The sequence below is a fragment of the Pleuronectes platessa genome, chromosome 19, assembly GCF_947347685.1.
Source record: "Pleuronectes platessa chromosome 19, fPlePla1.1, whole genome shotgun sequence".
Classification (NCBI taxonomy): Eukaryota; Metazoa; Chordata; class Actinopteri; order Pleuronectiformes; family Pleuronectidae; genus Pleuronectes; species Pleuronectes platessa.
This window is the reverse complement of record NC_070644.1, coordinates 1,726,990-1,753,479: the sequence shown is the minus strand read 5'-3', so window position 1 is coordinate 1,753,479 and position 26,490 is coordinate 1,726,990. Positions and strand designations below refer to the sequence as shown.

At 40.0% G+C, this 26,490-nt stretch overlaps 2 protein-coding genes across 7 annotated transcripts in view; one reads left to right on the top strand and one right to left on the bottom strand.

Moving 5' to 3' along the window:
• lrsam1 (leucine rich repeat and sterile alpha motif containing 1) overlaps positions 1-20,921 on the bottom strand; it is a 26,653-nt gene extending 5,732 nt beyond the window's left edge. For 2 of the 5 annotated variants that reach the window (XM_053411903.1, XM_053411908.1), the window contains exons 1-19: positions 20,659-20,921; positions 19,342-19,530; positions 17,777-17,940; positions 17,497-17,553; positions 14,543-14,587; positions 14,324-14,401; positions 14,047-14,115; positions 13,870-13,954; positions 13,160-13,281; positions 12,955-13,045; positions 8,528-8,637; positions 8,375-8,404; positions 4,137-4,259; positions 2,848-2,987; positions 2,707-2,751; positions 1,720-1,790; positions 753-852; positions 540-627; positions 354-428 (exon numbers count right to left, since the gene is read on the bottom strand). In XM_053411903.1, coding sequence (XP_053267878.1) covers positions 354-428; positions 540-627; positions 753-852; positions 1,720-1,790; positions 2,707-2,751; positions 2,848-2,987; positions 4,137-4,259; positions 8,375-8,404; positions 8,528-8,637; positions 12,955-13,045; positions 13,160-13,281; positions 13,870-13,954; positions 14,047-14,115; positions 14,324-14,401; positions 14,543-14,587; positions 17,497-17,553; positions 17,777-17,848 — 1,401 coding nt within the window. In that variant the 5' untranslated portion in view covers positions 17,849-17,940; positions 19,342-19,530; positions 20,659-20,921. Of the gene's footprint in view, positions 1-353; positions 429-539; positions 628-752; positions 853-1,719; positions 1,791-2,706; positions 2,752-2,847; positions 2,988-4,136; positions 4,260-8,374; positions 8,405-8,527; positions 8,638-12,954; positions 13,046-13,159; positions 13,282-13,869; positions 13,955-14,046; positions 14,116-14,323; positions 14,402-14,542; positions 14,588-17,496; positions 17,554-17,776; positions 17,941-19,341; positions 19,586-20,658 lie in introns of all 5 variants that reach the window. The other 3 variants (XM_053411906.1, XM_053411904.1, XM_053411907.1) reach the window with 3 other exon arrangements.
• Positions 20,408-26,490, top strand: part of LOC128425339 (LIM domain transcription factor LMO4.1) — an 18,542-nt gene continuing 12,459 nt past the window's right edge. Inside the window, exon 1 of one of the 2 annotated variants that reach the window (XM_053411912.1) lies at positions 20,408-20,626. In XM_053411912.1, coding sequence (XP_053267887.1) covers positions 20,621-20,626 — 6 coding nt within the window. In that variant the 5' untranslated portion in view covers positions 20,408-20,620. Of the gene's footprint in view, positions 20,627-24,248; positions 24,612-26,490 lie in introns of those variants that run through there. The other variant, XM_053411913.1, reaches the window with a different exon arrangement.

Here is a 26,490-nt window from a genome sequence, read left to right as displayed (position 1 = left end):
GGCTTTGTGTGTGCATATCTGAAATTTAAGACTGTGAGTAAAAATGTATTAGATATCTGCAGGATGCTGATGGCATCAAGGAAAAAGACCAAGAAATAATTTATAATAATAGGCATTGTCAGCAGACAAGAGTTTGCCACCATCATGTCCAAATGAGGTTGTTCGGTTTCCCTAAATCTACTGATGTCACTGCAGTTTCCAGGTGAAATGTAATGACCCCCCCCCCCCACAATGGATTTAATATTTTAGGGTAATAATAAGGTACACTATTAGTGTAAAATATTATTGATCTGTCACTTTTAAACAGACAGATTCGATCCTGACACCACCCGTCTCCTCCCGTACACACAGACCTGGTTGCGGATGGAGCCGTGTACAGCATCTTTCTGTAACTGCAATGCCTGGAATGCAACTTTCTGCATCTCCTCCTGCAGAGAACAAGTGTAGTTCATTACAGGTCATTGGGCCTGGTTGCAGAAACAAGGCACAACTCTGACTCACACCAAGTTAGATTCAGGAAAATGTCAGGCATCAAATACCTCTTGCAAGATGTGGGCAATGGCTTTAGATTTGTCCAAAGCTTGGAGGGACAGCATCTTATCGAACCTCTTGTCCGAATTCTCCATACTGTTAAAGAACAAGGAACGATGAAACACATAGAAAGTTTACAACATGTTTGATCTGTTAGGTCCACATGTTACCATTCATCTGCGCAGTTCTTATATTAGATCTGGTTTGTTTTTGTGTTTGACCTTCTATTGGCCTCAGAGACCAGGCTCCGTCTGCGGCAGTCACTGGCTTCTTGAAGGAGGTTCATAGCATAGCTGTATGACAGCATCTTCTGCATGGCCACTTCATAAACAGAAAGAGAAGAGAAGGGATGAGCAGATTAAGATTTTGGAGGAAGAGAAAACATTGTGTGAAGGAAGAATAGGGAGAAAATACAACGAGACAAAGAATAAAAAGGTAACATTAAAAGTTTGTAAAGAGTTTGCCGCTTGTAGATTTTTTGAGGAAGCTTTTTTAGATTTTAACACTTTTGATTAAACAAAGAGGTTGTTTTCCACTGTAAAATGATTGCCGCAGCTGCAAATCAAGTTGCAATTAAACAAATCTTTAGCAGGCTCTTAAGCTGAAACGACAGATACAGGGAGTGGTGACAATTTGCGGAACCAAGCCAAAGGGGGGAGGGAGAATGAAGAGAAAATTAAAGAGAAGGGAGAGAATGGTATTGACATTCAATCCAACTGCTAGTTGTGTGCATAACCTAGATACAATAACCAGTGGTGTCTGTGTGCCTGTCACACAGGGTGCAGATGAGAGCATTACGGGTGCTCACTTCACAAACTGACACAGTTTGTGGTTCTATTGAGTTGTACAAAAAATACAAACCAGTGTTTCTATTATCATGTCCATGTTTGATAACAGGATCCCCGCTCTGTGTAAGGCAGAGTAAAACAGTCCGGCACACATACATTGTCCATACGATCATACAGTTGAATAAACATGTCTCTATTCGATTTCATTCGAAAGTGAACACACTACATACAGGTTTATTAGACTGCACTCGTTTTAGCTAGATGTAACTATAACTGAGTGTATAAATTGTTATAAGAAATCAATTATTACCAACAACAAAGATTTCTTAGAGTGTTGATGAACACACTTATAAAAAGCTGCTCCAAATATAAGTGACGGTTTGACAGACAAGCTGCTCACCTGCCACCTCCCTCTTCCTCAGTGAAGTGGCCTCTTCCTGTGTGATGGCAGTCAGATGCTCCATACGGATCCTGTATGGGGAGTCAACACTTTTATATTAATAGATTACTAGTAAACACGGTGCTAGATGGCTGAAAAGAAAACCGTTGTGAAATGTAGAAATAAGATAATAAAATTCCTTTACCACTACTGATGTAGTGTGTGTGTGTGTGTGTGTGTGTGTGTGTGTGTGTGTGTGTGTGTGTGTGTGTGTGTGTGTGTGTGTGTCAAATTTGGAAACAAGTATCAGAATAGACACCGTTGCAGACAGCAATACACAATGATACTCCTAAACACCAGTTTAGAAAGCTACACCAGCACGTCTGAGGTTGTGACATGCTCTGAGCCAAATTCTTACATCAGCATGAAACCATGTGAATAACACAACCACGTTCTTCATCTTAAGGTACAGCCCAAAATGCTGGATAAGTTTAAATTTTCCATCACCATAATTAATCCTAAGGGGGCCATTAATGTCTGAACCAAATACAATTTTCATCTATCCAATAAACATTTCAAGCAACCCAGTGCTGCTTTGGTCTTTTAGTTTTACCATGAAGATTGAAGACATCAGTTTATTTGTTGATTCAAATACTGTAGGTCATGGTTCAAAAACAGAAAGTTTTTCTCACTTTCTCACTCTGTTGGATTTGTTGGAACTGAAAAACGTTACTTGTGGTTGTAAGGTGATGTAGTTCTTTGCTTACAAACTACCTTATAAAAGTTCTGCCATCTAAGCTCAGATTCACACTATCTATTAATATGAAAGTTTTCATATCTTTTCACTGTGTGTTGTTTCAAAGTTTGTCTTATTTAAGAGTAAGATTTTAAAGCTTCCAGTGTGCTGACCCTGCTTTTTATTTTCGGTTCCCTGGAGATTGAATGCTGCCATGTGTGCGATTGTCTCCTTCTGTATCTTTTCGCCGTAATATCCATCTGTCCACTTACCGATCTTCCTCCATGGCTTGAAGAAACTCTGTGCTCTTTTTCTGCCTGGAAAGACAGAAAATAAATAAAAAGTAGTCAACAGAGATGCATCTGTGGACCCTGTTTTTGTAAGTAAACACAGCCACTTCTGTCAGGTCTTACCGCTGGTTGTCCATCAGCATGTTGCTGATACGGCTGCTGATGCCGTCTTCAGCTTGTCTCACTTTTTCCAGCACCAGCAGCCTCTCGGCTTCCTGAGCCCTCTGCTGTTGGCTGACTCCATGCTCCATACGCTCCTGCTCCTACATATCAGACATATAATACACTAATGTTTAAAGTCTGAATAGAAAGTCCTCTGTAAGTGGTAATAACTTCAGTGGGTAGATTGAGACTAGCTGACTAGCTTTTTGTTCTTCTTCCCTGTCAATAGCTGGTTTAGCATCAGATATCAGGCCATTAAGGTAGTTCCAACAGAGAACTGCCACAAGAAGAACCAAAAACTCCACAATAGACTACAAAACATACCAAAAACAATATCCGTGTAAAAACAATGAATGTGTTGTTTGTATTGTGTGAATATCCTAAAAAAAAGCCTAATTCAGTGCAATTTGTATTGACTTCGGTGCGAATAAATGTGATACAGGTTTTGATCTTCTCATGGGATTTGCTTACTAAAGGGTTTAAACATAAACTTTGGTATGCCTTATTTTGTGTTGTGCATTGGGTTTTTCACCCTTTTTATTATGTGACATGTTTGTTGTGCAAGAATCTCACTGTGATGGGAAATTCTGTATTTAGATAGGTTAAATGAAAGAACAGACAAGTATATAGAGAATGTTATGACAAATGTATTTCTGTAGATAGACTTGTAACTTGTGGGGGTTTGGTAGGGGAACTAAGATGTTTAGTGACTTCCTCTACTTAGATGTGTATTGCTTCTAGACTCCTAGATGTAACTAGACATAAGGTTTCACAGCAGGGGGCCATTCAAGTGTCTGCAACAGGAGGCTGCAGGGTTTTTGGGTGTGAGTCGCCAGAGACAGGGGATCTCTGAGAAAGATGTTTTTCACACCAAAAGACTCTCCTTGAGTCAGAGCACAATCCACATGTCATTGTCTTGTAGACTTCAAAGAAGGCCTCATGGACATAGATGGAGACAGTAAGTCTGATCAGTCTGGCCACGACACCCAGAGAGCTGATTGGATAACGTGCTTCTCCTGTGTGAGGAGGAGTTTTGTATAGTATAAATTAAGTGGATTTCCAAGGCTCTGGGCCATTGAGTTAAAGTATATCACCGTGACCTAACCCTTGAGCTCCGTCCGCAGACGGTTGAATTAAAACACCAGAAAGATATTTGTAATGCTGTGTCCTGTTATGGAAATTTCTATTACAGCACAGACTATGAACAGGAGAGCATGACTCATAAACTGCACACAGATTATGTAGTGTACCTGTCGAACTGAGTTGAGTATGTTCTCCTTGCGGGAGGTGTTCATGAGCACAAGCTGGGTATGTTCGTTTTGCCTCTCTAGGAGGTGCCGCTCAAAGGCCAGTTTCTCCTGCTGCTTCTGATCCTGAAGAATGGAGAAACATGTCAGTGTTGATATATTGCATTCAGACATGTCCATTTTAAAAGTAGCTTTGCTGTTATCTTTTACTGCAGGTGCTCAAAGGCTCAACCAGCAAAATACTACCTCAATCTCCTCTGATCTATTATGTGTGTAAACTGCCACTGAAACAACAAACAGCTGTTCAAGAAACATACAAAGATACACCCTCTACCCAGCTTGGACCATCTAATAACAATTCGAAACATCTCGGCCAGACAAAGCAAGAAACAAGCAGCATCAGCTCAGTCCGTCTCTATCACCCACATTTTTACACATAGATCTGGCAAATGGACACACATGAATACAGAAAATAATCTGGTTAGAATTCGGACACCATCACCTGCCCTGTGTAACCCCCTAGATGGGCAATTTTTCATGTTAGGTCACTCTCCTGTCAAACTTTAGTTTTAAATTATTTAATCTTATTTCCAAATCAAATTTGTTTGTGTTGTGGCTACACCCGTATGACAGCAGCGTCCTCGTTGAACTCTGCCCCCCGTTTATGATTGCTTTAACCGATTTAGGAGTTATGGACTTGGGAGTGGACTTGTGAATTGTAATAAATTCAAATTCAATCAAACACCCCCCAGAGTTTTCTTCATTTGAGATTTTATCATTAAGGTTGTGTGAATTTAACATTCCCCCTTATTCTTATTCTTTTATGAGATTTTACCAGCAACATTATTGACCCCACCAATTTGTTTGCCATTATTTTTTTATGTTATTGACTCTTTTATCTTTGTAAAGCTTATTTCTGTAATACATATAAGGGGTCAGAATTGATTTGATTTTGGACATTCCCATTTCTGACCACAAATGTATTATTTTTACCTATAACGAAACGCCTCAAGGTTTTGTGCAATTTTGAGTCAGTACACTGTAGAAACCCTAACAAGTCCACACCTAAATGATTTAGTAGACCTTTCAGTGATTATTTCTCCTCTTAAGACCGAAATTGAAGGAAATGGTAAACTGGAACCCTAAATAAATTGAGCACTCATCGCTAGTAAAGAGAGCAGAAAGGAGATGGAAGACAACTGGTCTTCCAGTCCACTACAGTATGTGGCTATGAAGGAACTTATTCAACACCACAATACACTGGTGAAAGACTCAAGAACTTTCTTTAATTAACGCAATACCAGGTTTTTATTCAAGTCCACAGATTAATAAATCCAGAACCTCAAAATATGCCTGTTGAATTCTGATGCTGATTGTGACAAATCATTAACACACTTTATAAAGTGGAGTCCATCAGGGTCAATATAACGCCTTGTTTGCATTTCATCCCAGTTTACCTGACCGAAATTTTGAAAATAATGTCTCAAGTGAAGGTATCCTCATGTCCACTAAACATAATGCATACAAAGCTTTTTATTGATGTATTTGAAACAATCGGGCCCCGATTGCCTTTGATTATTTTATTTACAGCTCTCTATCCCTTGGTTGCATCCCAGACTATTTGAAAACTGCTCATGTTCAACCACTCCTGGAAAGCCTGGACCTAAACACATGTTTCTTTAAAATCGCAGACCAAGTTCTAAGTAACCTTATATTCCTGTGGCTAAGCAGCTCCTTCTCAGTGAGGAAGAAAATAGCATTTGTTAATTCATCTTGTCGGGTTTCCATCTGCATCCGAGCACAGAGACTGTTCTTCTTAAAAGGTACTAATGACCTTTTAATAACCAATGATGTTGGCATGTGTTCTATTCTCATACTCCTTGATTTGAGTGCTGCTTATGATACAGACGATCATTGCATTTCATTGGATAGACTGAGGAAATGGGTGGGATGGACTGTTACTGCACTGAATCAAATCCTATATATATATATATATATATATATATTCGACAGAAATTCTGCATACCTGTTAATAATCACATTACTTCATTTGCTATGGTTAAGTATGGGATACCTCCCGCGTCAATTATTGGATCAATCATAATTTATTTATTTATGCAGGTCTATGTTCCTGTTAAGTCCACTAAGCCCAATCAGTAGGATGAGTTCTTTAAAGGAGTGCCATGTGGATGTAAGAATCAGGATGTCTGAACATTTTCTCAAATAAAACCGAAATTATTGTTATTGCCCCAGTAGTCATGTACTGTCATCAACTGGAGAACTGTCTACTTAAATTAGATTTTAATTAAAGTTTTAATCATCATGATATAACACTTATACCAACATGTTTTTAATCAACTAAGGAACATGGTTGGAATTTGCTCTGTGTTACAGAAGCTATTTGACATGCTTTTATCTCATCTTGCATGGAATACTGCAACAGCCTTTTTACATGCCTTAAAGGTTCAGTCAGATTTAGATACCCCTCACCTCACCCTCCAAACACGAAAGAGAACCTGTCGTAGCCTTCAGTTGTCATAAAAATTCAAAAAGGTGTTTAGTTGGTCCAGTCTGGGCTACTGTAAAAAACATGGTGGCCTCCATAGAGAGGACCCTTTCCTATTGTAAATATAAAGTATTTAAATATAAAAGGGCCCATTCTAGGGTAAAGAAAAAAAACTAATTCTCAAAATTTAAATGAAAACATCACAAGGATTATTCTATATAAAATGTCTGCTTATAGAGCCCTTTCACCTAAATCTTGCACATTGAACCTTTAATAGAAAATCTGTAGACTGTCTTCACACTGTACAGAATTCAGCTGCCAGGCTTTAACCAGAGTAAACGGGTTGGAACAAATCATTCCGGCTTTAGCCTCTTTACACTGGCTTCCAGTGTGTTTTAGAATTGATTTTAGAGTTCTTTTGATTACTTACAAAGCACTTAAAGTATTTTGCACATCTTTTATCCCCATACAACATTGCTTGCACTTTGAGATCCTCTGGCAGGGGCCTGTTACTGTACCAGACTCATGGCTAAATACTAAGGGGGACAGAGATTTTGAAATAAGAGCTCAAAGGCTGTGGAACACCATGACCATGGTAATATGGCAGCTTACTTTGAATCAGAGCTTATAATGTACTTGTATTGCACAGTATTCCCTGATTTAACCTAATCCTAGGTTATATTATTGTAATGGTTGGTCTTGCTTCACTTTGAGCAATTTAATTATTTTATGACTGTTTTAATTTAGTTATGTTTTTTTTTATGTATTCTTACTTTTGAGTTTTTCTGTGAGCCTGAAGACCCCAACAATTGTTCTCCAAATAGTTACAGTCTGCACTGTATCGATAAGTAACCAAGAACCCTCTGAGGAGAATTATATAATTATTACATTATAATTCAACTTTGCACTTCAAATCCCTACAGTATCTTCAGTAATGTCCAAGCTGGTAATCTCTGTCAGACCTCATATCACTTTGACATTACTGGCTCGATGTGGCTTGAAAAGCATCAACCTGTCAACCACACAACCACATTTGTACAAGCTGGTACCTCAAGTGATTCCCTTGCAAAAGGTGTTTTGGTAGTTATTATTGAGCTTGACCATATGAAAGTAAAAGGTGTGAATGCACCCTAGATGCATACAGTAGAGGACAGGTTGTGATGAGAATTCAATGTAAGTTGAACAGAGATCAGATCTCATGGTGTTAAAATGTGTCTTGTAATTACAGGTGTAAATACATACTGGGATATGGGGTAGAAGGTTTATCACAGTGTTCTTAATGCAAACACGTGCCTGATGCTGCAATCCTTGCTGATGAGTGCAGCAAGACTGAAACCAAAAACTGGGCTTAAAGATGCTAAAAAGCTGCGTTAAGATTGAGGAAACTGCACATTTGTTTATAATTCTCTGAGGCTCTGTCACCACAAGTGTCAACTCTCACAATATACAAGATTGGTGCAGGTTTAAGCACAAGTGTGAAGTTTCATTTAATGTTTTCTCTGTCAACTTAATACAACCATTGCCAGCATGTGTGGCATTGATGTCTGCAATGAGACATGTCTTGTTGGTGGATAAAATCAGGTATCCAAAAGCTTATTTTGCTGGAGGAAGGGGACTTGTCTAGGCTATATTTAGTTTACAGGATGGGACTAAGCTAAATTACCCATGTTCACAACCTGAAAAACTACTGTCAGATGGAAATCTGATGGTTATTGAGGCAACTGGAGTCACACACCTTTCTCTTCTCGTAGTCACTGAATTTGTTCTGCAACAGAAAGTGAGGAAAGTTCAAATAACAGTCTGACAACAGAAAGCAGTTTAGCAGCAATGAAGTATAGGTCCATGTTAACAGCTCTACAGTAAGCCATACAAATGTAAACTTATGTACCTTCCAGGCCTCCTCCAAACCATCCCACTGGTCACAGTTCTGTTTGCCACAGTCATTCTCTAGCACTGGCAGGAGGTACTGGGATGGTGGGCAGTACTCCTCTCCCAGCTCTGAAAAGAACATCAACCAAGGAATCCACCACAAGTATGTTGTCAAACCTGTCAGATTTGGCGCTATACAAGTAAAACTTTATATTATATTATGTATATACACTCACCGGCCACTTTATTAGGCACACTTGTTCAATTGCTTGTTAACACAAATAGCTAGTCAGCCAATAATAGCTAATCAGCAACTCAATGCAATTAGGCATCTAGACGTGGTGAAGACGACTTGCTGAAGTTCAAACCGAGCATCAGAATGGGGAAGAAAGGGGATTTAAGTGACTTTGAACGTGGGACGGTTCTTGGTGCCAGACGGGCTGGTCTGAGTTAGGGCTGAATGATTAATTGCATTTGCGATAAAATCGCGATATGATAAAACGCGATTTTCTAACCGCAACGTCCACGATTACAACGTGGACTCTGGGCTGCTGTCCTCACCCGCAGCCAGAATGCCGCGGGACAACAAAACTCCTCTGATCCAGAAGATAGCGAAGCAGACCTCCATTACCTACAAGATCGGCTTGCTTTTCCGGGGAGCGATTTTCAAGTCTTCGCCTGACGGGGTGGACACACAGAGCGAGCTCATCTCGCTGGTGACCTCGGTGACGGCGGCGAACTTGAAAATTGCTCCCCGGAAAAGCAAGCCGAGCTCCAGGGGGCGCCTACATGCACATCTGCGAGACGGAGGTGTTCAGCATGGGGGTGTTCCTGCTGAGGCCCGGCGCCTCCATACCGCTGCTCGACCACCCGGACATGAACGGGATGCTGAAGGTCTTTACATCGCCTCATGTCTGCTGTGTTGTGGCTCCACACACACTCTGTCTGTAAGGTGACTTGTGTTTGACAGGGTAAAAAGGCTGAAGAGTGAGATCATTTCATTAGCTTTAGGAAACTGTTCATAAATGAAGTTGAACTGTTTGACTTTGTGAGCTGTGCATTTTCTGTTTTTTATTTATAATATAATATATAATATTATATCTTTTTTTTATATATTTTCAAAGTAGTATATGCAAATTCTATGTTTCAATTGTGTGAATGTTACTGACTTGGGACCAGTAAGACACCTATAATTTCCCCCCAAAAATTCTTAAGATGGTAAATTTGCACACAGTGTTTAAAAAGTGCATGCCTTGTGTTTATACTTACAATGACTTTGTTTAATTACTTAAATTCACAGTGGCAAAGCCCCTGATTTGTTGTTCTTGTTTCTGTAATGAGCAGTTAAATAAAAATGTAAAATGTCGGAAAGAATATTTTACACTAAATGTATTTAATATTGTTTTGGTCATATTTAAAGCATTCATTATGTTTTGTTGCGGCGAAAAAAATCGCATTTTAAATCGCAATCGCAATATTGGGGGGGAAAAAATCGCAATTACATTATTTCCCCAAATCGTTCAGCCCTAGTCTGAGTAATTCAAAAACGGCTTTTCTACTGTGATTTTCACGCACAACCATCTCTAGGGTTTACAGCGAATGGTCCTAAAAAGAAAAAATATCCAGTGAGCGCGGTTGATGTCAGAGGTCAGAGGAGAATGGGCAGAGTGGTTTTTCGAGATGATAGAAAGGTAACAGTAACTCAAATAACCACTCGTCATAACCAAGGTGTTGGGCCAGAGCCCAGAGGCTGATCACCAGACACTGGAGCCGAGGGTGAACAAAGGGTTGTTAACTTTTGGCGGGAAAACATTCTCCTGCAGGCTCAAGAATCTCCCCCTGGTAGTGGAAAATGTTCTGGGAATGCCTTGGAACCCCCGCTGAGTTCCAAGCCCCGCCCACTCAGATCGATTCCTGACAAATCAATTGGCCGATGTCCTATGACCAACTCCTCAAGGAGGAGGACCTCTCAGGTAATTTAAAAGCCCTGACACCCCAAAAATCGCTGCCATTTTACCCTGCTCTGAAGACGTCAACAGACCCCTCCGGGTCTTCAGATGATTTAGTTGCTAAAGGGGGCAACCTTAACTTTTATCAGCCATTTCTCCCTGCTAAGGACTTCGACCAGGCCCTTTCCGGGTCTCTCAGACGTTCCAGCTCTAAAAGGAGGCAACCTGAGTTATTTTCTTTTATCTTAAGTTGAATCTTATTTTGAAAGACTGTTTTTATTTTAACTTGAAAGAGATCGCCACAGGAAGTCCACTCGCAGGCTGAGATCACAGACTTTCTTTTTCACGATCCCCACAACTGCGCCACAGCTGATCATCCCTGCAGAAGAGACGATGTTTCATCCCGTAGAGGAGCAAGATGAATCCGCTCCTATTCGGCCCAGCCGACGCCGCTGCAACCGAGGATCCAGCGCCACCGAGCTTGAGCGGCCACGATCATTCACTGGACTTCCGAAAATCCGCGCGCCACGCGCAAGCAACACCGCGAAGGTCACAGTAAGAGGCTTTATTGTCTGGGCAGAGACTAGTTTAAATGCTTAGCGTGTCATTTATTTGATTGTATGTTTGTTTTAAGATCGCTGATCTGTTTTAAGCCGTGTAACACGAGGAAACGATGCGTCACTTCCGGTTCCTTGTTTACCTTGTCGAATGTTTTAAAGTGCCTCGCGCCGTGACAGAGAGCCTCCGGCAGCACTGTTATCGTCCGACTAAGTTTGCAGAGACTTAACCTGTTAAAAGATCGGTGCACGACTCTAATTTGTGTACTGAGTGGTGACGTCACTGTAGCTGGTCTCAGACGATGTTTTTGATGTGTCTCTCTCTCTCTCTCTCTTTTCTCCTAAACCTGTTTCTTACACACGTCCCGACCTACACTTACATATTTCATGTGGCATAGAAAATTCTAGATTTAAAGAGCCTTAATACATCTCGACGCCATTCGGCGCCAGAACCAGGAGATAAGAAATCTCTTTGTCTAAAGTTCCTTTGTGTAACAGGCGACCGACCGCCATCTTGTCTTCGACCTCATGTCGTCACCGGGGTCATAAACCTCCATCTTGAAAGTACGTGAACGTAACATCTTGATCCTGGCCAGACTACGTCCCCACGTGATCTCGTCATTACGCCATAGCCACTCCCCTTTCTCTTTAGACACACATGCCCACACACACACAGAGACACAGACAGGCAGACACACACGACCACACACACACACCATTAGATACTCAGTATTACATGTGTGACCATTGTGATAAGTGCTGCGGCTGCTGTTGCCATCTTTGAAATATTGGAGTTTGTTAAATGAAGAATCATGGAATAACATTAAATTTATTTCCCTTTAATAAATACTTTTGTAATTATAGTATTTGTATTTCTGTGATTATTTGTACATGTGTATGTGAATATAGCTGGATTACTATAGCCTGTGCTCGAACTTAAAACGCTTCATTGTTTATTATATAATCATTAATATTAAATATTGAGATTATTAATTTAACTTTTATCACTTGAGACTGATAACTATAGTTTGACTAGTTGGTCCCTGTAACCAGGGTGGTGCCCCGCTACGATAAGCAATGATTACAGATTGTATTATTCTTAATTGATCATTTTATTGTTTTCATTAATTATTTAACCATTATTAATGGATAACCGTATCATTTCTAATTAATTATTTTACTATTCTTAATTAATAGCTTTATAATAATTATCTATTTTTAATAAATAATTTCTATTTTAATAATCATTTCTAATGATTATTAATAATTAGCCAACGTCAAATCTACTACTACTATTGCACAACAAAGGTATGCAGAATACCATCTCTGAACGCACAACACGTCGAACCTTGAAGCAGATGGGCTACAGCAGCAGAAGACAACACCGGGTGCCAGTCCTGACAGCTAAGAACAGGAATGTGAGGCTACAATTCGACAGGCTGCCCAAAATTGGACAATAGAAGATTGGAAATAAATGTTGCCTGGTCTGATGAGACTCGATGGATCCATCCTGCCTTCCATCCATCCTGCCTTGTATCAACGGTTCTGGATGGTGGTGTAATGGTGAGGGGGATATTTTCTTGGCACACTTTGGGACCATTAGTACCATTGTTTAAACGCCAAGCCTTGTTGAATCGATTCTACGAAGAAGTAAGGCAGTTCTGGAGGCAAAAGGGGGTCCAAACCGTTAATAGCAAGGTGTACTGATAGAGTGGCCAGTGAGTGTATATATATTATATATATATATATATATATATATATATATATATATTGTATTGCTTATATATGAAAAAAAAATAAAAATTGTAAAACAGATATATCTTAAAACTGTAATTCTAAGTTATTTATCAACTAAAAATAGCTTAAGGAAAATAATGATCTTAAGTCAAAAACCACACAGACTATGAAGTGTGTGTGTGTGTGCTTGTTTAAATTCTCACCTTTGCATAGGAAGCGTTGAATGCTCTCTGTGCCTTCTGTACACACAGATGCAGGTGGGTAGGTCATCATGGCAGCATCAAGTGTAAAGCTCTGTCAAAGTACACAAACACACACATACACCACACACACACACACAAACACAGTTTGTGTAAAGCCATATCTAGATTTACATCTTTCTGCAAATGTGCCTCCAAGAACACACACCTCTAGCGTGCGGATGTGGGCCAGAGGTTTGGGGAGCTGGACAATGTTGTTATCACTCAGGTCCAGGGAGCGCAGGCTGCTCAAAGAGCCAACTGATGATGGCAGCTCACTGAGAAAGTTACCTATTATATACAAAGTGATAAAGTATGTTATGATGATAGCAATTGGTATTGTTATATTCTATATACACTCCTGATCAAAATCTTAAGACTAGTTAAAAAATTGCATGAATTTGCATTTTGCACTGTTGGATCTTAGGAAGGTTCTAAGTAGAGCTTCAAAATACGCGATTTTGGCTTTTAAAGGCTGTGGTCTTAAACTTTTGATCAACTGATGAACAGCCTACTTCAGTTAAATTGTTGTTTTCAATAAATTGCCTGCTCACAACTTTTGGGCTCTTGTTCCCATTTCTTCTTTTTGCATTTTGAGTGCAAAACAGTGCAAAATGCAAATTCATGCAATTTTTTAACTGGTCTTAAGATTTTGATCAGGAGTGTATGTAAGGGATAGGTAAAAGTGTGTTTCTTCTTCTTGCTCCTTTTTTATTCAGGGAATGTTTAAAAGTGTATGGTTTTGTTTTGTAAAATAGTTAGGATTACACTGAAATAACAAAATAAACTAAACAAAAAAATAACATAACCAATGTAATTTCCCTTATACATGGCCTTGTGTACTCTCACTAGTGGACAAAAAAGCAGTTAGAATTATACCCTTCAAATTGAGTGTCTGCAGAAGCTGCAGGTCCCCGATGGAATCTGGCAATACCTTTAAACGATTCTTCTCCACATTCAGAATCTGAAGGGACACAAAATTACCGCAAGCAATTGAGCAACATTTGTTCACATTCATTCTCTCTGTATCATGAGTCAAATTAAGAATGACGTTACCTGCAGTGAAGCCAGCTTCCCAATGTCTTCTGGCAGTGATGTGATCTTATTTTCATGCAGATCCAAAACCTTTGGAGGCAGACAGACTGAGTCACTCATGCTTGGACTGGCATGGTCAGGGATTCTTTCATCTAAATATAAATCTATATGTATTAAAATATTAAATTAAATGTTTGCTTAAAAGTTGACTATAAAAAAGGAGATTTGGGGTTTGTAAATCATACAACACTGTCATATTCTTTAATTTCTCATCATGTTTGTGTCTAGTTTACACTACCTTTAAAGTGGCCAGAGAACAGATGTCGCCTCCTTTGGGCAGCAGTGACCTCAGCTCATTGTTGTGGAGGATAAAGACCTGTAGGAGAAAAACAGAGGAAATGTCTGTCTGACTTGTCAACCACATAAACTGACACCGATATTAGTAAAAGTACTTATTACATACAATGAATAACAAATACATAGCCAGTGACTTTGCAGCTGCACAGTGTATCCTTACCTTCTTCTGTAGAACCTTGCACATGGAAAATGCACTTGAGGGAACCTGCAACAGAGCACACCTAAAATGTCATAATCTGTAGAACTAACCACACACTAATAAATACAGAATTTATTAGAGTTTCTGCTGCAAATAAAGCATAATGTATAAAATGGAATCTTACGTTGGAGGGACTAAGATGCAAGGAATCACATTATGTTCTCTCCTATGAACCGTCATATGATTTGACATTTTGTTTCAGCTGGATCAGCTGTCAGTCAGCTTCAACGGCTCTTTGGTGACTTTTGATTTTTTCCAGTGTATGCACTGTCCAAATACTAATAAGGTCACACACCCACTTAACCCTATCAAACATCTCTACATTCATTAAAAACATCCAATATGTATTTATACTATGTTCATATTAATCAAGGAAGAGAGAGAGAGGTAAAACGGGGCTGAGCATACCACTGTGCTGCATGCAGCTCTACAATAAACTTAAATGAAAAAGATTTTGAAGAGATAATCAATATGTGGTGGAGGCAGCTCCCGTCACAAATAAATCAATTCATGTGAAACACTTAGAAGGATAAACAATATTTTCCATTCCCTACAGCTACTTTAGACCTGCATTGAACTCCAAATAACCTTGTGACATCATACTGTTAGAACGCAAATGTTTGAGTCAAAGGCTCCGATCTTTCTCCTGAGTTTCCCCTTCCAGCTTCCTCATCAAAGCTCTGGGTAATGTCTGAAACAGCTGCTATAAGAACACAGTAGGAGAAACTGCTCAAGATTCACCGCGAGCAAGAGGGCATGCTGTCGTTTCTAGCACGCGACAGCTACAAAAAGAAAAAAGAGACTCAAATATCTCGTCCTAGTAAAGACGCTGGCAAAGATATCAAGAGAGCTTTTGGTGATTAGAGGCAACTCTAGGGTGAGAAGACATCAGCTAGGCTGTCCTTTTGACAGGTTTGAAAACATGACAACACAACATGCACACTGCGAAGTAAGACAAATATTAGACCTCCTCAATTGTTCATTGCATATATTAAAATAAAATTAATTTACTCTCACTTTTCCCCATTTTCATACTTCTGTTGTGTTTTCAGCTGAGGTTGGGGCACTTTGCATGAAATAAAGAACATCTCGAACACCATGTGTAGGAAATAAAACATAACGAAATTTATCTCATGACCATGTCCAGTGGTCTCATTAATAACCATTGCATACGCACAAAACGGGGCCTGAAACGTACGTACACCACTTCACACGCAAACGTTGGGATTTATAAAAACTGACTTGACGAGGAAATTTTCATATTTCCCCACAAACTCTGACCCATGCGTCAGACGTTTTGGAGAGGAGAAAGTGGCGACGCAGACGTGAGGTGGTGAACTGGAACAGATTATTGATCCACTTCATCATTAACATTCAAACCAACAGCTTTAGTTGTGCTCGTGCGACATATCTGTTTCACACAAACCTTTTAATTCAAAATATATAAAACAACTTACAGCAGATTCAGATTCCATTAAACAGCGGAGTTACAGAGCCGAGTCATTAACAGTTTTTTAACAATATCTTCTAACACTGTGGGTGGATCATCAAATCACTGCAGTATAAGTGACTGTGCCATCAGGCGCACAGAGCGCACAGGAGATCACTTACAAGAAACGGAGAAACTTTCCAAATAATATCCCAGAGTGGAGGTTAGGATCCACTTATGTGAGGGAATTGGTCCGATGCTCTAAATAAATAAATACTGTGGTGACACTGGTGCGTGATGCTACGTGACGGATACACGCCAATGGAAGGATGAGGAGGAAACAAGGGTTCAGCGATGTCTGATCAGCTGATATAGATTCTATTGATCTGTGATCTGTGATCTCTGAGCTGAACTGAGTCCAGAATCACACAGATCGACCGACGGAACCAAACCATCCCAGTACAAACACAAGTATTTAATGATAATTCTGTTAACTTCTATAAATTGAAGACATCACAGCCGGCTCTGAATTGAATAATCCTGCAGTTTTGGGTGATTAAAATACGAACAGACAATACAACAAGTTCCCTCAAATTCAGAGAGGGTGATTTTTTATGCCCCAACCTTTGAATCGGATCTTTTTTTTCTTCAGGCTCCGTTCTTTCTATCGTACTCACTCTCACACATTGTATTATCACCAGCAGCAGCAGAGTATCAGTGTATTTTCTTTATTAGTGACATCACTGCTGTTCCATAAGATCGCTCTTCACCTCCACCTCAGTAACAAACAGCTCGATGCCAGTTTCAGAAAGTTTTGCTTACTCTTCTCATCGCTTGATGCCGTGACTATGTCATGACTGGCGTTGGAAACCCATTGGCCAGCAGCTCAATTTAATATTCATGACATGCTTTGCATTGACCATTTATGGTTGAAAGTGGGCGTGTGGAGGGCGGATTTGGAGGCAGATCAACCTACGATCGTTTCCAGGTGGACTTGATTTATAAAGTGAAAATTGCGTTCAGGTGTGTGTGCACAAGGTTTTTATAAATCTGAATTTCCGGCTTTTGTGCGCACAAACACTTTTAGTATGAATCCCACAAACTGTTTTATAAATGAGACAACAGGACACATATACATGCACAATGTTAGGGCCCAGTCACAAATTAGTAAATGTGAATTTTACCGGTCAGAGTTCACTAAAGTTCAAATCCACTCAAAGCCAAGCTGCGGTTTGCCTTGCCCCAGGAAGCAACATTTTATTTTGCCTCTTAGCTCACAGGGATAGGAAGGGAACCGGAGGCGAAGGTTCGCCACTTATATTTTACATGTTTGACCGGACTCCATTCAGACCTGTTATTAACATCCATCCTTGGTGATCCTATCACAAGTGGACAGCTCGAAGAGATCCCATATCTCAGACCACAGTTTGTTCTTTACTGCCATCAGTAATGCTTGTCTCACAACTGTTCACAGTCACATACTCACATCTGAGAGCTCACAAGCTGAGATATCCAGGATGTCATCGGCACCCGCCTCCTTAGACTGAGGAGCAAGGAATCAGAATTACTGGGTTTGTTTGAAATAGGTCCTATTATTTAGAGATAAAGGCAATAGTTATGTGAATTTAAAGGTTATAAATAAGCACTACCCTTTGGTTATAGATTTTCATTGATGAAAAAAAAATAATCTCATAAAACTAATCACAAAAAATGGCTGCTAAGTGAGGCAGTGACTGGAGGTTATCTGGCAGACAAATTATTCTTACCCGGCACAGCTGATATTCCAGCCTCTTTTGGGACTCATCGCTGGGCTTCTTCTTCCTGAAGAACAGAGGCATTCTATTCTGCGTCTCGCTCCTCTGTGCAGTCTCTCTGCCCACTGGCTTTCCCTCCTGCCCCTCCACTGCACTACAGGTGCAGTGTCGATACTCTGTCGATTTACAGAGAGTAAGGAAAACATGACGACATCGCATAGCACACTGAGAAGTAGAATCTTAGACCTCCTCAACTCTTCATTACATATCGTCACCTTCTTAAAATAATGGCCTAAGTATTTTTTTGACAAAAATGTTGTTGTTTTTTTGCCTAAATCATCTCCTCATGATGCTGGCCACATCTGGTAAAATCAGCTACATCCTCAGTTGAACAGATCATGGGATTCTACCCCTGTAGAATAATGGCCTATGTCAAGAGTGAGACTTAGGCAGTTTTATTTTGAGTAAGTAAAAAGACCATGTGACTTAGGGGATTTTACAAACTTTTCAAGATGGCGGCTGTATCAAAAAAAAGGAAAATTGACCTAGCCGCTGAAGTTACTCCATGATTCAGGGCTCGTCCCCTATTGGTAAGTGATAAGATGATTACTATAATATAGGCTAGGCTATAAATATTGCATAGATATTTAGTCTTTTTATTCAGTCTTTTTAGTAAGCAATTTAGTCCGCAAAATAGCTAGGTCCATGAAGCTAGCATTTAGCAAAGAGTGGAAAGGCTCCAGAATCTGTGGCTGTTACAAGTGATAGGCTTTCTGTTAACTCTTTTCAAACAATATATCATCTACAGTTTTTGTCACATTTAATCAACAATAAATGATCTAATTAAGAAAGATTTGATTACCGTATTGTAATCTGACAGCTAGAAATGATATGTATAACAAAAAGATTACAAAGGATCCTCTTTACACAGCTTGTCCACCCCTAGGGGTGCGTGCACTCCACTTTGGGAATACGTGATGGAGCTTAATACAAGTGACCACAAGGCAAAGATTGTTTTTCAGAATGATCACACATTTGTGATCGTACACGTCAAAGGGTTGAAAGGTTTTTCCTTTTTGGTAGGAGATGCACTTGACAATTCTGACACCGGTCAGGCCTCATCCACTGAAAAAAACAATGAAGCAGTCGAAGAGATGAAGCAGCATGTACCAGGCCAAGACTCTGTTTCAGATGGAGCAGACAATTCCTTAAACACTCCTGTTGATGTTGTTGAAGATGCCAAGCAGACACAATTCACAACATGAAGAGGATATATCTGATTATGATGTCTTAAGCGATCCAGACTATACCCCATCCTCTGATGAGTCTTTTGAAGTTGTGATCCAAGTCCATCCAGAAACTCAAGGAGACCAAATCAAACACAGAAATACCTTGTTGCAGGGCACACACAAATGGAGTGTGACAGCATGCTTAGTGCTTTTGAAAGCAAAATAGTAACGGATAACTTCACCCCGAGAGACTACATCATCAAACTCCAGACTGAAAGAATCTGGCCATCATTTTACCTTGTGAATGTGCTCAAGCTTGATGAGTTCCTGAAAATGAATGGATCTTACTTCGTTAGCATCAGACCAGGCAAAAAGCTGGAGATCTGACTGCGATCACTTGCGGGCTCTTCAGGTAAGCAGTGAATGCGAAGTCCATTTCAAGCTGTCCTTCTCGGAGGACTCTGCGATGGAAGCACTGCGACAAAGGATACGGGTGCCAAATGAGCCGATAGAAGGATAAGAATGTTTCCATGTGCTCTGCCAATCAAGGAGAGAAAGTTCCAGGACCTCCAGTCAATGAAACACGTCATGCCTGTTGAGTGTCAACATTTCTTTGATAATTTGCCACATTAAGGCATTAGTCAAGAACCCAGCAAAGAGCTGGAGGGAGAACTGAAGAGGTGCACATGCCTCCTCAGCATTATGTTTAGTTAGTTTGTTAGTTATGCTTTATTGTTGACAGAGTTGAAGGTTTAAAATTGCTTAAGTTACAAAGGCTTACTCAAAAATGTCATTTATTCCTCTTATGTTACATAATTGACATTAGTATGTCAAAAGTCATCTATTGTCATAACCTTTTTGAGTGAAATTATTAATAAATAGCATATATTCAATATCTTATCAAAAGAAATTGTTTTCTGAAAAACCTGAAAAAATTACTTGGGCCCTTAGTTTATGAGGGTGACGATATATTAAAATACAATTTATTAACTCACTTTTCCCATTTTCCTAGTTCTGCTGTGATTTCAGATTTACACCATATAAATAATAATAAAACATCACTGCCAGGGAGGGGCAAGTAGTAGTAATTAATTCATGTTTAGGGTATAGTGCTAACAAAATGTATTTCATGACTAAGTCCAGGGGGAAATCATGATTTCTTGTTTAATCCTGGATCAAACTGCCATGTTTACGGTGTTTAAATAACCTCTGTCCATACCGCAATGTCCATGGATCAAGAGCCCTCTGCTCTGACGGTCAAAATATTGACAAAAAGGTTAAGTTAGTTATGTTGTACACTGTTACCTGGATATTTAAGTGATAATGTACAGTAGTGCCCTCAGTTGTGTTGTACACTGTTTACTGAAAGCAACATGGGCGCTGTATTTGTGGGTGTGGGCAGGGGGTGGAGCATTACCGCAAATTGCGTAGTTCATGTTTGACAGCGTAACAAAACAGTACGTTAGTAAAAGATTATTCACATGCACTTTTCACCGTATAACATCCTCTCTTAATGACAGGGATGGTATGTTTAGCACCCCGACGACATCTTCCTCTACTGACTGCGTCTGACAAACAGCTGATGACACCGCTGCATTGTTAACTATAAACAACACTACACCTGGCTATGGAGGTAAGGTAAACTAACCAATGTCTAATACTCACAGGCCTTGTGTTGTTGTTCCACTGCTCCTCACTCCGATGAGTTAACGGTTAGTCCGTGATGTGCTAACGCTAAGGGCGAACAGTTAATCCTAGCTACTGATTGGCTGAGTAGAGCAGAAGGGAAATCGAAAGGTTTCTTCCTGGTTACTGTAATGGACAGAAAGCTACAGACAGCAGTGCGTCCCGTGTGAGCTGTGTACAGACTGTGAACATCTGATCACTTTTTTATAAGAAGGCTGATGTCTTCTTTAGTTGTTAGTCGACTGTAGCTAATGTTAGCTATAAACTGCACTTCGCCCTCTGCTGTACGGAGTGTGCAGTAACGCTATCTAATACATGTCTCAGCCGTATTCACCAGAAAAATAATGAGGGTAAAACTGTATTCTAGCTTCCTTTTGTTTTCATCGAAACAAACTGATTCAAACGCCACTTTGATTTCATGGGCAGCTTCCTGGAAACTACTTCTTCTGTGGTTGTCCATATTTAAGTTGACATTCCCTAGCAGAAAGATCTGTTAACAAATGTTTTTAATGGACTTGGGTCAATCACATTCCTCTCAATAGTGAGCCATGGGGCAGAGGTATTACTATCAAATCAATTCAATAAGTGACAAAAGGTAACAGCCTTAAAATACAGTTTAAAGTTGGGTACTAAGATACCCCTATATATACTCAATATGTTTTCTCTGGATTACATTTGTGGTTTATGTTGTCACTGAATTATTTGCTCCTGCTTTGTGTGAAATAAAATGAAAGTTCATTCTTAATCTTCTAATTCCAAATTTTCCTTTTAAGTAATTCAGTGCATGTCAACAATCAGGTAGAAAACTAAAAATATGCAATAATCAAGATTAGTGTTTATGAGGGAACGTTGACATAATAATATACCAGAGGCAACAAATTGAGGCTTTTATGGCCAACTTTGTAACCAAATCTATGCCTTATAACCACAACTTTCTTATATGTATAGACTGGTTGCTGTCTGAAACTGGTTGCTGTTTATTTCATAATAATCTACAAAGTTATTTGTAGCCACCAGTTGACAAATATTCTGGGTGGCCAATGAACCCCCAGTGATTTGAGAATGAATAGCCCTGCCTTGATAAAATTGTATTATTTTCAATCCATCAACCAACCAACCAACCACTCAAATGGTATATGTATAGCCCATATTAACAAATCACAATTTGCCTCATAGGGCTTAAGAAGCTGCAACACAGTCTGTTCTTAACCATCAACTAGAGGGACAACTACCAAAAAAACCTTTTAAAAGGAGGGACATTTAGAAACGTCAGAGAGAGGTACATGGGAGGCAGTGGCGGTTCTACATGGAATTGCGTCCCGGGCGAGACCCCCTCAGATGATGTGCGCCGCAGGATGACGCACGATGAAGTGCGCCGCAGGATGAAGTGCGCTGCAGGATGATGTGCCACGATGAAGTGTGCCGCAGGAAGATGTGCTCCGCAGGACGATGTGCACCGATGTGCGCCCCAGGATGATGTGCGCCGCAGGATGAAGTGCGCCACAGGATGATGTGCACTGCAGGACGATGTGCGCCGATGTGCGCTGCATGATTATGTGCGCCGCAGGATTATGTGCGCCGCAGGATGATGTGCACTGCAGGATGATGTGCTCTGCAGGACGATGTGCGCCGATGTGCGCCCCAGGATGATGTGCGCTGCAGGATTATGTGCACTGCAGGATGATGTGCACTGCAGGATGATGTGCGCCGCAGGATGATGTGCGCCGCAGGATGATGTGCGGCGATGATGTGTGCAGCAGGATGATATGCGCCGCAGGATGATGTGCCTCATCATCATCCTGAAGTGCTCGCCCCCCACGTGACATGAGAAGGTGCCGCCCCGGGCGGCTGCCTGGTTCGCCCGTGCCCAAAACCGCCATTGATGGGAGGGATCCCTCTCCCAGGCCGAACAAAATTGCAATAGATATAACCGATGACATAAAAAGACAGTGTCTAACATAAATAAAGAGATATAGCAATGTCCAAAGCATGACCAAAATTGACAAAGATGAAGGGGGGATTTTTTTGGGATATGAGACCACTGCAGAGTGCATTAAACTACCACAGATTAAGCCGTTTCTGTTTCACATGTCTGCACTAGCGTGACAATCAACTTTGTAGTTTAGTAGTTTATCCACCAGAGGTCACACTTTACACATTTTTGTTGCAATCAAGTGTGGAAGATATACATTCAAAGTTCCTGCATGTCGATATAATAACTAACTATTCAGTATAGGTTTATAAATAGGCAGGTTGTCGTTAACTTATTTTTCATATTATGGCATCACAAAAAAATCTACAGTTTTCTTTGAACCATCAGTATTGTTTTTATTGTTTACTACTCTAGGCAGAAAAACATGATGTCCATATATTATCACCTTATATTTGATTTGACAGTTAGCCAACATCTGCCTGTTTACACATTTAGAAAACATGGAGCAATATTTCAATTCATTTGGGGTAGTTTATCTACTCCCTTGACAAATCTGACTCAATTATTCTCTCTCTGTTTGGTTTTACTCCGGTCTCCACCAACTTGTGTGAGAGGATTCCGACTTTTTGGTTTCGAAATGCTTCACTAGGGTCACCAGTTTGTCACCAACTGTGTCTCTGTTCGCTTTGTCGCAGGGCTGATAGTGTGCAGTGGGTTTCTTACTGAGCTGCCTGCTCTAGTTGAATACAGTTTTCTCAATTGACCAAAACCAAAACAATGAATCAAATATAATGTGGAAATTAACACAACTATTTAGATCACTTTCATTCTTAGCTATAAAGCCTATCTCCAATCACAGAATCTAACTGAATGAGCAGCTACAGTCGTTTATTTTGGTCCAACTGCCATCCATTAACATATCATAACATTATATCCACCTCACTGTACCACCGGTATATTAGTCAATTTTTTTTGTTTTTTAAATAAAAAAAATAAATTCCAACCGATTTTTGTTCCACAAATTTAAATATACATTAACATGAATCCAACATATTGTAGCAAACGGATAAATAGAGGCAGAAGACGTTATTTTTCAGTCAGCAATGCAAATATTCAGCAACACACACTAATAATAACAAAAATCAATATATGAACCTGTGATTTATATGAATAACTTGGTATTGAATGCACAATAACAGGGTAGCTATGTGTATACATGGCACTAGGCCCAGTTTAATATAAAAAGTACAAGATTATATAATATATAAGGGGGTCCCTGCTCCATCTCTCCATCAGTTGGGGGTCCTTAACCTGTAAAACGTTGGGGACCCCTGATCTAAAGCATTTAGCGACTCTGGTCCCAGCCTCTAGATCTCCAGACACCCGTAACATTGACTCTCTGTCCATTTTCCAATCCAGTCTCAAACCCATCATAATGTTTTATTCACTGTTAAAGCTATTGATATTTTTGATAGATTGTTTTTTTTTGTTCTGTTTTATCCCTGCCTTGTAAGATGACCTTGAGTGCTACTAAGGCGCATATAAGTAAAATATATTATAGTTATAATAACATAAGCATATATGACCTGCAGCACTTGTAGCCAACCACCAGATGGCGATTGATACGCTTTGGCTTAATTTTTGTGGAGCAGTCATGTCGTCCATCTTTATACTTGCCTCTAGTCTTTGCTTCAAAACGGCAGTTCACAAACCAATGGGCGACGTCACTGTGGGTTGCCACTTCGTCCTGAGCGCGTCCTGATCGCTGAGAGGTTGTCCTCACAGGAACAGCTCTGAGCAGCAGACAGCAGAGGAGACCGAACAGGAGACAGGGGCGACACCAGGGACTTCTCAGAGAAGAGACTGTCTGTCAGTCACCGACACTGGCGCGTGGAATACAGCAGCTGCAAAGTTTACGGCTATTTTTGCAACATCTGGCCCTTTCCCGGGCTTCAGCTGAGGCGAGCACGACATTTAATCCAGCACCATAAATCCAAAGGTACATTATTATGATGAGTGTTATTATTAGTATTATTAGTAACTAGATAGTAAGTAAGTTAGTCAGTTAGTTAGTTAGTTAGTGGCTGCTCTCTTCATGCTGCTGCAGATGTTTGTTGACTTCCCATGTTTTTTTTTAAATAACACATTGTTGGTTTTCTCGTCCCTTCTTCGCTTTCCATGTGTTCACAACACATCTGTATCAGTTGACTGCAGCTGCAGCTCCTTCCTGCAGTGAACAGTCAGTATCTGCCACAGTGTTAGTTTAAAAGAGACAGAGTCGTGAAAGAGTGTCACCATTTCTCACTGAGCTGTCATAAAATATTCTGCGTTTATCAGGCCTATATTTATCTACCAATAACTCTTGCTTATGTCAGTGATGTCAATATTGCCATTCACTTTGTTTTGTGCATTTTGCAAATGTTTGTTGACGTTCAAAAATGACTTCTTTAACCAGAGCAGAACGTGGCATGTCTGAGGTAGACATTGAAAGGGTCACTTGCAGGCCGACATTGAAGTACTCTTTGGCCGCTGCTGCTTCTCCTGCAGGGGAAGTAGGCTCTGCACGTCCCTGCTTGTCAATATACTGCCCTGGAAAGGTTGGGGGGAGACATACAGAGTAAAGATTGAGAAGGTCAGACAGTGTGTTTAGGCACTGCACACATTGTGGATCACTGGCTTCTTCTTTTTTGAGGGGGGAAGATAGTTAAATGTAATTATGCAGCTCTACCTGGCAGATAAAGCAATCTTGGCCTGTCTAAGTCCTTGATTGAAGAAAAATATGATGTGATGATCAAGATCTTGCTCATCGCTACACTGAATGCAACAGTTCCTGTAATGATAGGCTTTATATAGAATTATCTTGTGATACCAAGTTATTTATCATTAGATAACAGCTAGAATTAAGTTGTTATCATTGGAAAACAGAGGAAATAAAGTGTGGGATCACATGTCTGTTTAGGGCTTCTCCACCTGGGTGCTCAAAAATACATACTTAAGAAAAAGAAAAAGATAAACAAGGAAGCAATCACATTTGCTCCCTAATTGGCTCTATCAGTCAAATCCCATCTCTTAATTTTGCCTTTGCTGTTCCTTATTTATAGTATTTTGTTCCACATTAATAGTATTCTGTTTGCTGTTTATTGGCATGAGCATGACTAGTATGTATTGGTCATGTGATAGCTTTTAAGGTGTGTTGGAAATGAACAGAAATTACCTCTTATATGGAGTTGAACAGTTGACTGGATGGATCAAAATACTGTTTTAAAATGAAAACAGAAAAGTGTGAACACAGTCTCACAGCAGGAAAATGAGCCAAAAGTTGGATGAGTATTTCTATGTCAGCTCAGTAGTCCTGTTTCATGGTGTTTTGACCCATCACTCGGCTCTGGAGTCAGGCTGTGTAGTCATAAACCTACTGGGCCAAATTAACTGATGAATCGCCTGCCTTCAAACAATGTGATTATAAGCTGTCTTTACTTCTGCTCTCTCCAAAGCATGGAGCAGACAACTGACCTTCCCTGTTCTCTGTATTTCATCCACAATCACTGATGTTTCCTTTAAGAGCCACTAATTGAATTAACACATCTGGTTGAATGATGGTCCCTGACATTTCATAAATAAAGTAACATGTTGGCAAAGTTTAATGAGTATGAATATGAGTGAGTCTACGAGGTCATCAGGTGTTAACCCTGTGTCATAGTTTAAGCATACAACTAAATAATTTGTATGTTTTTTTGGTAACATGAACTGTAAGCATATCACCTTTACTAATGACATAATGATGTAATATCGTCAATAAATATGTTCATTTTTATCATAGCACTGTATTTGGCAAGTTGACAAGCGGGTGGTACTGAGCCATCAGAACAAGGGTAATT